Genomic DNA, 15,310 nt, shown 5'->3' with positions numbered 1-15,310 from the left:
CCCCCCGCTCTGTCACCGCTCCACGCCCCCCCCGCTCTGTCACTGCTCCATGCCCCCCTCCTCTGTCACCACTCCACGCCCCCTGCTCTCAGTGCTCCACGCCCCCGCTTGCCTGACGCCCGGAACTAAATGTCCCGTGCGCCTGACGCCCGGAACTAAATGTCCCGTGCATCGAGCGATATGCATTTAACACCCCTGCGCAAGCATCGGCGCTATGTATCAGGGCATTATTGCAAGTACAAGTACTTGTGAAAATTACCTGTATCGGTCCCGATGCCGATGACAGTATCAGTATTGGGACATCCCTAGTATACACTGTTATATTTTCTTTGTTCAACCTGCAAATATGACAAATTCCTAAACAGTGTGGATGGACTAAGCTCCCGCTGTTAGCAGCTGCTATGAGGATACCCGAACTATTGGCTGCTAGTACAGTTTGGCCAAAGATTTTGTAACTGCCTCCTTTGATCTTCTGATCGAGAGATGCTGGGCGGAAGGGTGCCGACAGGGGAACCCACTGGACGAATTTAGGCTGGTTTAGTCTCCACCAGGGGGGCTACATGACAGGTTGTCAATGCAGAGCACAATTGGGAGACAGTTGTCACCCTATAACAGAAGTGCCTGAACAAAGACCTTTATGGCAGGATCACCAGGTATATTTTTTATGAAAGCTGCATATTTAAAAAGATGGAAAATAACTTTTGAAAATACATGAACGCATCAAAGCTTAAATGAGATTTTAGTATTAGGTTTAGATCTACTTTAATATTTGAGTAAACCTTAATCTTGTATTAAAGGTTAAAGACTTTATCAAGGACAAGAACGCCAACACACCACTACCTGTCTGCTACCAACTAACATCTGATAAGGTATGCATAATACGTACATATATATCAGAAACAAATGGATGTATCACACTGCAAATGTGTTAAAAAATCAGTCCACGATTCTACAATATATATATTAAAAAAAACAATGCAGGTGTTGCAGCACTCCAATATTTTATTTGTCATGATATCACCATAATCTCATATAAGGCAACAGTTTTGAACCCAGCGTGGTTCTTTTTTAAGCCCACAAATTGTTATCAGATGGTACAAACACGTTTCTTTATATCATCTGAAATACCAGAAATTGCTTCACATGATCCATTCAATGAACTCCTACATATCATGAATAAGTCTTTTCACATGCGTTGGAGAGACCCCACAGGTTAATCCTCCCAATGTCCAAACTTCACCTGTAACATTCAACACATATCTAATTAACCTCTTATTTACACAAACACCATTATAGAAACAAATTTAATGTTAAGTCTACATTGAGTCCCTTTGGGTGTATAGAGTTTAAATCAAAGATCCACTTCACCTCTCTCCTTTTCAAAAGCAACGCCCTATTTCCCCCTCTCGGCCCTCTAGTTACACAGTCTAGAGCCATAAATCTGAGCTGAGATGTTGTGTGGTTGTTTTCTATGGAAGAGCCCTGGGGCCATGCAGAAAAAAAAAATATGAAACAAAATTCTGACTTTGAAATCAAAATTCTAAGTTTGAAAGTCAGAATTCTGGCTTTAAAATGCTGTGTTTAAAACTCAGAATGTTCACTTTTAAAGTCAGAATTCTGAGTTTCAGACTCAGAATTTTAAACACGGAATTCTGACTTTCAAGTCCAGAATTCTGACTTCAAAGTCAGAATTTTGTTTCATATTGTTTTAGCATGGCCCCAGGGCTCTTCTGTATTTTTCAATAAAATGCCTGACTAGTGTCCTTTTATCTCTTTTTGCATATTTACAGTATATCTAGTCTATCCTTTAATTTCTGTGCAATCTCTCTGATATAACACAATCCACATGGACACTTTATGACATGGATAACAAATGAACTCTGACACAAATAATGTCTGTCTGGATTGTGGATTGTATCACATCAGAGAGACTACACATTTCTTGAGGTTGTAAGAAGTTTTGTGATTAACCTGTAAGTTCATATTGAAACAAGAAATGTTCATTGGCTTCATACATATTCAAACAGAGTACAAGAAATGTGCTATTACTTCTACAAATAACTGCATAGATACATTTCCCTTTTTGAGGAAAAAAAGTCTTAAAACAAAAAACTTTTCCTACTTGTTTTTTTGCTAAACTACATTGATTTTACTAGGACATTTACCTTTTTTTGGGTCAGAATCACCAAACATTTTGAACAATATAAATTAAATTACATTATAAACGTATGCAATAATGTTGAGTGATGCAAATGAATTAGTATTTCATTGATTATTAATAGTATGCAACATACTGGATGACATGAACATTCTATTTATATATGATATATATTTGGTAATAATTATAATAACCTTATTTTCATTTGTAGGATACTGAGGAATCGGTGAAATCTTTCTCAAAAATCGACAGATATTTTTCCCAAAGCAGTATATTGGACTTGGACCCCTATGTTCTTGCACAGTAAGTTTAACCATATGAGGACCATTGTAGAAGATGTTGAAGACAAATGCTTCTTTTGAGCCTGCCCAAAAACTTGCAACATGAGCACCTCTAAGTATGGAGAAAACAAAAAATAGCTTTTGTTTTCCTAATTGTGGGTCAGTCCAATCTTTGTGCCTTCTAAGCTACTTTTCTTCAGTAGAGTAGTAGTTTTTATGAAATTACAACATCTGTTATAACTTTTATAGGTAGCTTAGTCTTTTGATTTCTGAAGCATTGCACCCATGGTGATTTCATATGTTTCATATTCACAAAGCTGCCGAAGAATTTAGCTGTAGCTTCGGCTGATCCTTCAGCTAGCTTCGGCCCCAGGACCCCTTAGAAGAACCAATGGGCTGCTGTACGGGCTATTCACTATAGCCCGTACAGCTCCCGAAGTTGGCCGAGCGGCTCAGTCGAGCCGAAGGCATATGCCTTGGCTCAACGGAGCCGAGGTGAAAGCCGAAGCTGGCCGAACGGCCGGCCATTGGCCGGCCGACAGCCTGCTGCTGACAGCAGGGCGGAGCCAGCCGTGAGATACCAGGTAACCAGGGACGCTGATCTGTCATTACTCTCCCGGACGCTCTGGGAGTCTCCCGTTATTAGATTAGCGGCCTCCGGAAGAGAAACACTTTCACCTGGAAAGGTTTACTCTGCTCTCCATCTCCCTTGGTGGTGTCACATGCGGGGAATCCTGGTGTGACGTCTATAAACCCCAATAGGGATCCAGCATGCACAGCAACTGACAACATGCAAAATCTCACTTCCTCCCAAGGAACACAAGCCTTCAGCAATACACTGAGCACCGCCCTAACTCCACCTCTGTTTCCACAGCAACAGGGGCATTGCCTCTATTCCTGGGCTTTAAAACCTCACAACACTACTAGCTCAGCTCTAGGTTATTCTGAAGCCCTGCTCACAGAGACTCAGCGTTTGTTCCTGCATCTTTGTCCCCTGTTCCTGCATTCCTACCCCTAGTTTTGGACTCCCGGCTACCTGACCCTCGGACCCTGTTTTCTGGATTACTGATACTATGCTACCTGCCCTGAACACAGAACTGCATTACTACGGCTTGTCTCACCCCTTTGGACTTTGTATTTGGACTGTTTATCTCACCTGCTTCCTGCTACTGGGATCCAGACCTGGCGCAAGGGGCTCTGCCCTGCGGTACGTGACAATAACACCCAGTAAAATGTAGGAACAGCCAAGAATTCAAGGCAGGGGTAAAAAAGCAGGAATCATGAAAGGTAGACCACTGTAGTCCCAAATGACACCTAGAACTGAAACATCACTTTTGGGTCTACTGCCACTGCATTATTTTGTTTTACAAGTCTCAGTTTTACATATGGAAACATGCTAACATTAATACATGCAGTCCCGGATTTCCCACAAGGCCACCGAGGCCTGGCCTGGGGCGGCAGGGCGCAGAGGGGCGGCAGCGGTGTCCTTCTGAGGAATGTAGTGTGAGGCAGCCGATTGTTCGTTTACATGTGATCTCGGCTATCGCCGAGATCACATGTAAAAAGTCTGCAGGCGGCCGGTCCGTCCTCCCCTCCCCCCTGCACTTACCTCTCTCCTCGTTGGCTCCGTCCCCTGCCGCCGAGTCTCTCCTCACTGCAGTGAGCAGAGCGGCAGGGTTAAAAGTAACCCTGCCGCTCCGTGTAGACAGTGAGAGGGGAGAGCTGTGCTCTTCCTCTCTCACCTGTCACAGGAGTTCCAGCACAGTGCTGTGCTAGAACTCCTGTATTGGAGGTGACAGGGTCAATAAAGAGAACCTGTCATCTCCAATTGCTATCACACAGGGCATTGTTTTCTCCTGTGTGATAGCAATAAAGTTAGGTGACATTTTTTTAAATTGATTTAAAAAAAATTAACTAAATACAAATTTAAAAACAATAATATGAAATAATTAAATAAAAAAATAAAAAGGTGTGGCCGTTTAACAATTTACACTTTTATTTATTTTTTATTAGTTACTGTACGACTTTGCTCTCTGCACACCTCCTATTCAATACATGCTTAGTTGTAGCAAGCAGCCCAAAAGGTGAAATGATAGCATATGAGGGGAGGGAGCTCTGTCTCTTAATGGACTCCAAGAAAAAGATTTTACAGTGAGTACAAAAATCCTATTTTCTTTATTGCCTATTAAGAGATACAGCTTTTTTGACAACAAGCAATCAAGGGATGTCCAAAAGCAGTACAAACTGAGGGCGGGCACACCAAACAAACACAGGTATACCAGTCCAACAAGAGTAAACAAGGACATTAAATAGCTACTTGCAGAACTTTTCAGATGAAACTAGAGTATGCAGAGCAGATACATCGACCTTGTAAAACTTTGATAACAGAAGACCAGATGACAGTCCTGATGACAAAAAGCTTAAAGGTCCCCACACACCTTACGATAATCATACGATAATTGCGGGAAATCCCGCGATCGTACGATTATCGTAAGGTGTGTGGAAGCCGTGCGACTTCTACTACTGTAAGGTCGCACGACTTTGAACTTACGGACATGTTCGAAAACACGCCGAGCATCGTTCGGCGGGTTTGTGGCATGTCCGTACGGTAACAGCCGCAAGCGCACACTGCCCGTTCGGCATTGCGGTCATCGTAAGCCCGCCCCTCAGGGGGCGTGGCTTGTGATCATTGCAAGTACGATCTGCCTATGCAAGATAGGCAGATCGTACGTTTTTTTAAGTACCTTACAACCATCGCAAGACAAAAGTCCCAGCCTAAGACATACTAAACATGTAACCCCCTAAAAATATAGTTTAGTTGTGGATCGATTTGGATTTGACTTTTTTTCGTTTGTCAGATTTGGAATGCGAAATTCCATTTGGTTCGTTATTCGGATTTCAGATCAATCCGAATGTTCATTTCGGAACGATCCAAATTTTATTTTCGAATTTATTCGGATTGGGTTCTTCAATTATAAATTCACTTTTGTTTGGGGGGGGTGGTCATTTTAGTTCTGACACCGTGTGCTCTCCTATTACGCTTATCGACTCTATCTAATTCACAACAGGAAGTCGCATGTCTGTAATGCAACCCCCAAGAGCCCAAAAAAATTCTGATTGGCCAGAGAACAGTCACATGTCTGATCTAGTTTCGTTAAGAACAACGTTCAGACAGATCCAAATTCTTGTTAAACGATCATCCGGATTCTTTTGCATTCGGACGCGTGCAAATTTGGAAGATTGGATGCATCTGTCCGATTTTAATGAAATTTGTGCTAATATCTATTAGCAACAAAATTGAATTTTCATGTCTAAGAAATACTCACTGGTTTGGTGGAGTGAACTTGCAACTTATAGGCCTGCACAACAACCTGTTCAATCCACTTGTAAATTATATTAAGTGGACCTCATCTACTTAACAGCAGTGGCCTATGAAAAAAGATCTCCTTGGGGTGACTCGGTGCTGGACATAATGAAAGTAACACATTTCCTTGATCATACAGTACAGGGCACAGATGTAATCATAGACTGGGTTAAATGCAGCTACCTTGAGGTAATTAGAAACTGATAAAACAGAGCTGTAAGGACCCCCATATAACCCTTCCTACTTCCCAGGGATCCTCAGTTTTTTTTGCTAGTTTCTTAGTTGATAGATGTTTTTCCTAAAGAAGTTTACTTTCAAAACTGGCAGCCACATAGCCACTGTGGCTGTTCTTGCAGGTTCTGGATTGGTGCTCCTTGGCAAAGCCTCGGCAACTAGGCCTGGTCAGCAGCAGGTGCTATACAGGTCCAGGGCGATGGTCCACTTGTCTGGTGTATCCTGTCCCTGAAGTCCCCCTTTCAAGTGGGGGTTTGCCCACCGAAGAGGATGGCAATGGCAGTAGAAGTCAGCAATTGGAGCTTTTGCCTGTAGCACTACACTGCTGTGTAGATGGGTTGGCTGATACTTTACTCCAGATATCCAGGGTTGGTCTTCTGTCCATCCATATGCACAGGATCTTGTGGCTAATGTGTTGGTCTGCGGAACTGACATGTAAGAAATGCCTGGAAAGGAGAACAGCTCTTCTGCAAATTTTTGGATTTTTTAATCAAGGATATCACCGGGGGTAAGAGTGTTCTTTTGCCTAGTGAGAAGAAGGCAAGAACTCTTGCAGGTAGGCCCTCCACTTCTGGGTTTCGGAAGGATTCCTTTCAGCCCATAGTTCTACCACAAGCCTTGGAACCCTAAGCTGGGCAGGCCAGAGTATAAGCCACCTCACAATGACGAGGTGCCCCACTTCTTCAATTGGGGGAGGTCTGTCGGCCTTCGTGGCAACCTGGTCCAGACTTCTGGGTCCCCTTCGTGGCAACCTGGTCCAGACTTCTGGGTCCAGAATGTCATGTTCCTGGGGTACAAGCTGGAGTTTGTCTCCACCACCACCCCAATTCATGTTGTCACATCTGCCTTTCTCCCACGGAAGCTGGAAGATCTTTATGCTGTCTTGCAGAAACTTCTTTCAGTGGGAGTTATTGTTCCTGTTTCTGCAGCAGAAAGGTTGCAGGGGTTTTATTCCAATCTGTTTATTGATGGGATCAACTCCACTAAGGCAAGTGGTGAAGTTGATCCCATCCTGGACCTAAAGGCCCATATTCTCCTCCTTCAGGTCAGGAAGCTTCGGATGAAATAATACAGGTCAGACGTTGCATCCCTGCAGCAAGAAGCATTCCTGGCATCTGTTGACATGCTTATCTGTTACATGTTGATATCTTACACATCCCTATTTTCTCTCTGCATCAATGCTTCCTGCGCTGTGCGGTGGAGAGAGACACTTCCTGTTTTGCTTCCTCCCTCCCACAGCCCCCAGGTCATTACTAAGGTGTTGGCTCCTGTGCTTGCCTTGATGCACTTTCAAGGCATTCATGTTGTAGGGTACATGAACAACCTTCTGTTGAAGGATTGGTTTACCCATGCGCTCTCTGTCAATATCCAGAGAACTGTGCAGACTCTTCAGAGCTACAGGTGGATCCTCAACTTTCGGAAGTCTATGCTGGTTCCAGCCCATCAGCTGGAATACCCAAGTCTGGTCCTGGATACAGCCCAGTCTTGAGTCTTCCTTCCACAGGAAAGGATTCAATCTCTAAGCTCTCTTGCATGGACCCATTTATTTGCATATTTATTAGCAAAAAAACAAAACAATTTTTAAGGAAGAAAATACGTAGGTGGTATATTTGATCTCATAAGTATACTTATAAGAAAAGTGTAAATAGTGTATATAATATTTGTTAAGACTAATTAGTGTCAAAACAGTGTAAAAAAAACCCCAACCTTGATTTCTTATTCCGTTTCTATAGTTTGCAAAAGCGCTAACAATGTGACACAATGGGGTTGATTTACTAACCTTATAAACACACCACGAACATGTATACACCTCTGTAGTGTGTTCCCTCCCAGCATGATCTATGGGTGGAATCTAAACACCTTTGTAGTGTGTACACACCCAGCAGGTGTGTTGTGCAAAGCCCTGCATGAATTGCAAGGTGATGTTGTGTAAATTAGCTCTATGTTGTGTTGCTTGCGTTGATGAATGCAGGAATGTAAATGCATGAGCTAACCATTTTTGTCTAAACTGTGAAGCAGCATTATATATGCATCATGTGCATGATTTTTCCATATATGGAATTAGTGGAAATATGCTTCTAGAGACTTTTTGGTTGATAAATACATTTTGCTGTGTAAAAATCACACGCACCTAGTGCGAGCGTGTGTTTAGGTTAGTAAATCACCCCCATTATCATACTTGGTCTATTTTTTTAAACCACTTTTTGAAAGATGGCATTTTCTTTTCTTGCAATACAGAGGGACAATTGACTTAGCCGCATTTAACCTCCCTGGCGCTTTTCCCGAGCGTGGCTCGGGGATACATTTTCTGTCTTGGAGCGCTAACCCCGAGCCACGCTCGGGAATCCCCTGAATTCAACTCACCTCGTCCCTCGATCCCGGCGGCGTCTTCTTCGCTCGATGCCGGCATCCGTCTCCAGCTTGATCTTCAGGCATCTTCTTGAGCAGTGCTTATGGAATGCCTACGTTCTGCTAAAAAAAAAAGAGCGACAAGCCAATGACGCATTCGGATTTTATCTGGAAAGTTTCCGAACAAGTCTTTTTGAACCACCAAACGCCATCAGCGAATAGATCTGGACGTCGTGCTGTTGGCGTTGTCAACCCAGAACGCCTGACTGGTCGTCACTTTATGGACTACATCCCTCCAACAGAAAGAAAGTCAGCACCCACAAGGCTGTGCGTGGTTTGCTGCTCGAGGCGCGATGACAGCGGCAAAAAAATCCGAAAAGAGACCAGGTTCCATTGTCCCGATTGTGACGTCGGACTTTGTGCTGTCCCCTGTTTCAACGTTTACCATACCCGAGATGTTTACTGAAGTGATATTGCACCCTTGCTTGGACAGATGTCAGTGTTTTTTGTTTGAATACATTATTTAATTAAATGTATTATTATTATATTATTGTTTTGTGTAATTATTTCTAATTATTTGTTATATTATAATTTATTATTTCGTTTTTCAAACTTTATCATACCCGGGATGTCTACTGGACTCTTGTTTGGACAGATTTAGGTGAGTTATTCCTAAGATTTACTAAGAACTACAGGCCTACAATGTAAAACAACATATTTCCATGAAAAACAATGTAACGCTTTTGGATGCTAAAATCCGGAATAATCAGACCGCCAGGGAGGTTAATAAATGTGGAATAATTTATCTTTTCTATTGACTAATTGACTCCTCCGTGTTATGAAATAGCACAGACCATGGATTAAATTACATTAAAAATTTTTACTCTGTATAGTGCTTATAACAAGTTGAGTTCATTGTAACAACCTTTTGACATAAAGGAAGAAAAAAATTTGCCCTCAGACAGTGCTGGGGACTGAAGCCGCCATCGCAGAGACATCTTCATTCAATGCTGTAGCTAACTCATCTTGTCTATGGAAAGTTCTGGAATGAAATTGAGCAAATGTAAGTTCTTTGAACAGGGATATAATCAATACCAGCATTTGCATGCAGCTCCATAGGGCTGAGAGACATTAGTACTGAAGTTGCCAAACCTGACTCTTCAGATTTGTCAACTTCTGCTGGGGTAGGAAGATCTAAACGTGAAAGTTGTTCAGCAGAAGGCCCGAGTACTGCATGTGATGTGAAGGAATCATGTGAAGATATAAAGATGACTACCTAAAGTTCAGTTTCAATCCACATTGTGATTGACACAATGAAGTCCAAGGTCAGAGAGGTCTATTTGTGCAGGGACTGATTGGATATTTGTACAATGACTGGAATACCTCTGAGGTGAAGAAGACCCAGAACTGGTGTAAGGTTCTTTGTGAAAACTCTTGGGGTTGTAGCAAGACCCAAGTAAGGGCCACAAACTGATAGTGGTTGTTGCCCATGGCAAAGCGAAGATATCATTGATGTCATAAAAAGATAGTAATGTGTACATTTTTTATCAATGGATGCTAAGAAGTCTCTGCAATAAAGGGGAGTGATAACTGACTGAATAGATTCCATCCAAGACTTTGGGCGGGAACAAAGTTATTGAAAGCCTTTAAATTTAGGAGAGGGTGAAGGCCTCCTTTGGGTTTTAAAAACTGTAAACAGGAACAAAATCTTTTAGTTGGATGAATGGGAACAATAACTCCTTGGTTTAACAATCCGTGAATAGCTGAAAGAAGGTCTGTTCAATGCTGTTGAGATACAGGAAGATGTGATGTTAAAAGCTGAGGTGGATGATGGAGGAGGCACTCTATTTCGTAACCTGTGGATACAACCCCCTGTACCCAAGAGATGGCTATGTAAGCTGCCCATATGTCCATGAACTCCAATGAGCACATTTAAGAGGCGCTGGGAATTCTGTGCTCACTCAAATCCAGATGCAGGAATGTTTGCAAATAAGCTCACTGGCACTTGCAAGGCAGTTTCCAAACCAAACAGGCCTTCCTTTGTAGGGTAACCAGAAATGACCCAATGTTCAGAAACAAAGGGCGCCAAACCAAAAGGTGAAAGAATCCAAATGTGCCATTAACTGTTAACAATTCAATCTAACAAAAGCATCCAATGTGTTGCGGGGGTAAAAACACTCCCCCTCCACCAGGGCTATAAGACAAACATTGTAGAATGAATAGAAGCTAAATAATAATAAATAGATTGAACAATTACTCTTTTGGTTTGGCATCTATTGTTCCTGAACAAATGTCCATGAAGCCCATCGGACACACCTGTGATGATGTCGGTGGGGGTGGACTTTCATGCTGAGGTTGTTTTATCTGCAGATTTTGAACTCTTTATCTGCCAAGGATGTTTAGAAGTCCTGGAGCCAGAGAGGGGGTGAAAGATCCCTTTTGGGCCTGGGAACCAGAACCCAACTTGGAGGAACAAATTGAACGTTTTGATGTAGTAGGTCTTGACCTGCGCCCTTTATCCTTATTTTTGTGTAGCTGCGGTAAGTGGGTACTTCTCTTCATTGCTCTTTTAATGATTTAATCAAGTGAAAAATTGAAAAAGCAGTCTCCCATGAAGGGTAGTCATAACAAAGTCTTCTTACATTGTTGCTCCGCAGACCAGTACTTCAGCCACATGGTTCTGTGGATCTGAACTAAAGAAAGGGATACCCAAGACAGATCATAACTAGTATATAAATTACAAGCGACGGTCATCTGGTCAATGCATTCAATAAATTGAGGATCAACGCCGGTGTCTTCTGGTTGTTTACTTATAGTTGAAGCTTAGCAAAATATTATTTTGGGGATGCAGCACCAAACACAAAAGTTATGTGTATTAGTGTTTTCCCATAGCTTGAGCTGCTGCTTCCTAAAATCATCCTTTCACTGCCCCCTCACAGCCGCTAGATATTGCCCTCAGCAAAGCTATAGTGAGAGGAGGTTGTCAGCAGCTACTCTGAAAAGTTGAGCTGCTAGCCTGCTCCCTCAGCTCTACCCTCCATTCACAGATCTTCTCTTGCTATGATCCCGCAATGAACCAAGTTCTGTGAATGCAGGAGGAGATTCTGTCATTCAGCTACTTTTTCCTCCATTCACAGAACTCAGTGCATTGTGGGATCATCCCTGAAGCATGTCCTGCTGGCTGCCTGTGCGCTCTGGGTGAGGGCTGCCAGTGGTGCTCGGGATGACTAGGGTGTGCCAAGGCACACCTATGGCATGCAAGATATTCTGCTTTCCTTTACACATCTTTGCAGTGATTATACTTGTAATTTAGCAATGTTGGTGGCAGGCCTGCCAAGAGGTCGCCCCCAATTTCCTGACCAGTAGTCTTGCTATCCCAGTGTCAGGTGGAGTGACTGATAGAAATCTTGCAGCCGGAACATACAGGGACCTGGTGAGAGAAGTGCAGGCAGACAAGGAGCAACAATAATATACAGTATATCAATAGTAAAGAGTGACTCACAGGATGGTGTCAGCCAGGGTTAGTAAACTGTAAGGAAAATAGCGCAGTACCAAAGGGAACAACAACTCAGCGTCAAAGTCCAGGCTGAGTCAGCGACAAACCGAGGGCAACAGATCCAAAGGGTAATCAAGGAGAATCAGTGTCCCAGTCCAAGCCAGGTCAGCAACAAACAGAAGGCACAGTGCAAGAGGGTAATCCAAAAGCGGGGGAAGGGACAGGCCGAAGATTGGCAACCAGGAATCCAATAGCACAAAAGACAGGAGCACCCAGGACACACAAGGCAGAACCTATACTTGGGAAAAAACAGGAAGAGGAAGACAGTATTTATAGGTGACTGATTGGGTAACTTCCAGCAACTGACCAGTAGGTGGGGTCAGAGCCCCATACAGTACAGGTAGATTGAACAGAGAGGTCAGCACAGAATCAGAGCCCTTCAGTGGCTCCAGAAGTAGGCAAATGACCCAGAGGCAGAAGGTCCCAGGCATCAATCCCAGGCAAAGGCGTGACAATGGGTACATGGGTAAGGCTTCGCTACAGTCAAGTGGGTAATATGTCACTACAGTCAAGGGGGTCAGATTACACTGCAGTCATTCGAGTCAGGTCACAATCACTATAGTTGCATGAGTGAGGTGTCAATAGAACCACTGTGTTTTGTTTAGTTTTTTTTTTGTCTTACTATGCATAGAGAACAATAGGAGGACTGTCTACGGAGTAATGGCTGTAGAAGCCTGTAGGTGTGGACATCTATTGACCAAGTCTTCTGACAAAATGACAGCTGGAACCCTCCCATCACTATTTCTGCACAGGGTGCATTGGGAGCAGACTGGAGCCATGTGGAGCCCACACTGGTGTCCCCATGTATGTGCTTTGGTGCCCATATTGTCTGTAGTGACACTGGACAGTAACTAAATAATACAAAAGAAGAGAAAGTCGCACTCCATATTTAAAAAAAACCAAAGGAATGATTTTATTCAACTATCTAGAGTCTTTGCAGATCCACCTGAACCTTTGCCCTCTAACCCGTTTCACTTGCAAAGATCATAATTGCAGAGCAGACGAGGCAAAATGGGAGAGTACATTTAACAAAGCTTAAAGTAGTATTAAACTCTCAAACTTTTTTTCAATAATGAATCCAAATCAAACAAATATATGTCCAGCAAAGCATTGCTTTACTTTTTTGCCCAAATACTTATAATCATCATGTTTCTGAACAGCTGCTTCCAAATATCTCAGTTCAGCTTCCCGAAAATTCTGTCCAGCACAATATCACAAGGGACAGAGCAGACTCCAGCAACTGTTCATCTACTAGTTTGGAGAAGGCAGGAGAGGGGGCCAGGGGAAGGAGAGTAGCTTGATTTGCTGTGTCTGTGTGTTTGTGGAGACACACAAAGCTTACTACCACACACAAGGGTGATTGCATAGCACTCCGCTTGAGGAAGGAGTCACTCTAAAACAGGAGGTCAGGGCTACTGCTCAGGGGACCAGCTGATTCTGCAGGAAACAAAAACTTTTAAACATCAAGGAGCAGCATCCATTCTATGTGATATCTTCTGCATTTGAAATAGCTTAAAATGCTTTTGACTTTAATATCACTTTAATCTAAAACATTCGCGGCCACGGAATTATCATTCAAATGAAGCCACAGTTAACCCTATATTACAAATACAGTTTTGATAAAATACAACATAGCAGCACAGTGGTTAGCACTTCTACCTTGTAGCACTGAGGGTCCCCAATTCAATTCTTGGTCAGTACATTATCTGCAAGAAGTTTGCATGTTCACCCTATGCTTGCATGGGTTTTCTCCAGGTACTCCGGTTTCCTCCCACACTTCAAAAGACATGCTTTAAGGTTAATTGGCTCCTCTCTAAATCGATCCTCTATGTATGCATGTGTTATAGGGATCTTAGATTGAAGGCTCCTTGAGGGCAGAGACTGATGTAAATGTGCAACTATGTAAAACACTGAGTAAATTGTCAGCGCTATATAAATACATGTAATAATAGTATAATAATAATAATATAATATATATAGTATATACTGCACATATATTTTTACAAATCATCTATGTTTAAACTAGATCTTCTAATAAAAAACTTATACTGAATATAAATAAAAAAATAAATCACAACAATAAAATCTTAACCTCTTAAATACCTGCATAAATTTGGGTTCTCCAAACCACCTATAAATGTTCAACAAAAGGGTAGATAAGGTGGATTACTTGTGATGTACAGTATCTGCCTTATACTCCTCAATTCCTCTTTTGTTAGATATAAAGGCCTACTGATATATTTTAGATCTATGTAATGTATATAGTCAAGATTTGAAAAATGTAATCATTGAAGGTGCCTATTTTTGTACTGATGCACAATTATTTCCTGTTTCATGTTGGGTCCTATCACCAGATGTGTGATGCTTCAAGGGGTGCTAAATGTATGCCCACATAAGGCAACTTTTATATGGGTTAATGAGAGTAGTGCCATGTCTCCGCAGGTGGGAACCCATTTGGTTCATATATTAAGCTCTAATATAGATCTATAGATGATCTAATCATTGCTGCAGATGTTGATTTAGATGTACACAATTATGTTCTCTGTTTGAATACTAATGATCAACATTTTTGTTATACATGTGAAGAACACTTAAAAAAATTAATTATCTAGATTTGACTATACATGGCGATGCAAATATTGGCATTTCCACTAAAAAATATAGGAAACCTATTGCTAGAAATTCCTTTCTAAATTCACAACATATTGTTAGAGCTATTTCTATGGGACAGTTTAAATATATAGTGGCTTTCGTTAAACAATATTCCTGTGGCCATGGCTGTTTTAGATTAAGCTTTCTTAAATATACCTTTCTGCTTTGCAACCTTTTCTCTACAATGAAGCTCTTTGTGAGTGAAGAACGTTAGTGGGGGGAGGTTCAAGTACATCTGCAAAGCCTGCAGATGTTTGAATAAATCCTTCTTACAGATTTTCAATATGGAGTGCAGCTTCTTCTTTTTGTATTACTTAAATATGGAACAAATTATGGACTGCTGGTAAACTTGCACCCATTTTCAGGAGTGCAGGGACTTGTGTCTGCAGTGGAGAACTGGATTTTTCTTTCTATACACCTGACTGTAACAACACCTCACCCACTTGGCTTAAAGTGACACCAAACTCAGGAGTTAAAGGAGAACTATGGGGTTAAGGCTTTTCCGCATAGTTCTCCTTAGGGTAACGGGAGGACACAAACTAGCGTCCTCCTGTCACCCTAAGCTCAGTATAGCTCGCGGTATACTAAGACATCGCAGTATACCGCAAGCTACTGCTCGTATACTGAGACGCCGCAGCTGAAGCGGATCCCGACAATTATGTCTGGATCCGCCCAGCTGCGTGAGTGACAGCTGGCTCTGCCTATCTAGAGGCAGA

General features: G+C 42.3%; 1 protein-coding gene across 1 annotated transcript in view; it reads left to right on the top strand.

Annotated features, from left to right (window-relative positions):
* LOC108793577 overlaps positions 1-15,310 on the top strand; it is a 50,542-nt gene that overhangs the window by 32,393 nt on the left and 2,839 nt on the right. The window contains exons 4-5 of the mRNA XM_018564562.1: positions 798-869; positions 2,370-2,461. Of these exons, the coding sequence (XP_018420064.1) occupies positions 798-869; positions 2,370-2,461 (164 nt within the window). The remainder of the gene's footprint in view (positions 1-797; positions 870-2,369; positions 2,462-15,310) is intronic.

The sequence above is a fragment of the Nanorana parkeri genome, unplaced genomic scaffold, assembly GCF_000935625.1.
Source record: "Nanorana parkeri isolate BGI_ZX_2015 unplaced genomic scaffold, ASM93562v1 scaffold760, whole genome shotgun sequence".
NCBI lineage: Eukaryota > Metazoa > Chordata > Amphibia > Anura > Dicroglossidae > Nanorana > Nanorana parkeri.
Note: the sequence above shows the minus strand (reverse complement) of the source record. Positions and strands in the feature narration are given on the sequence as shown.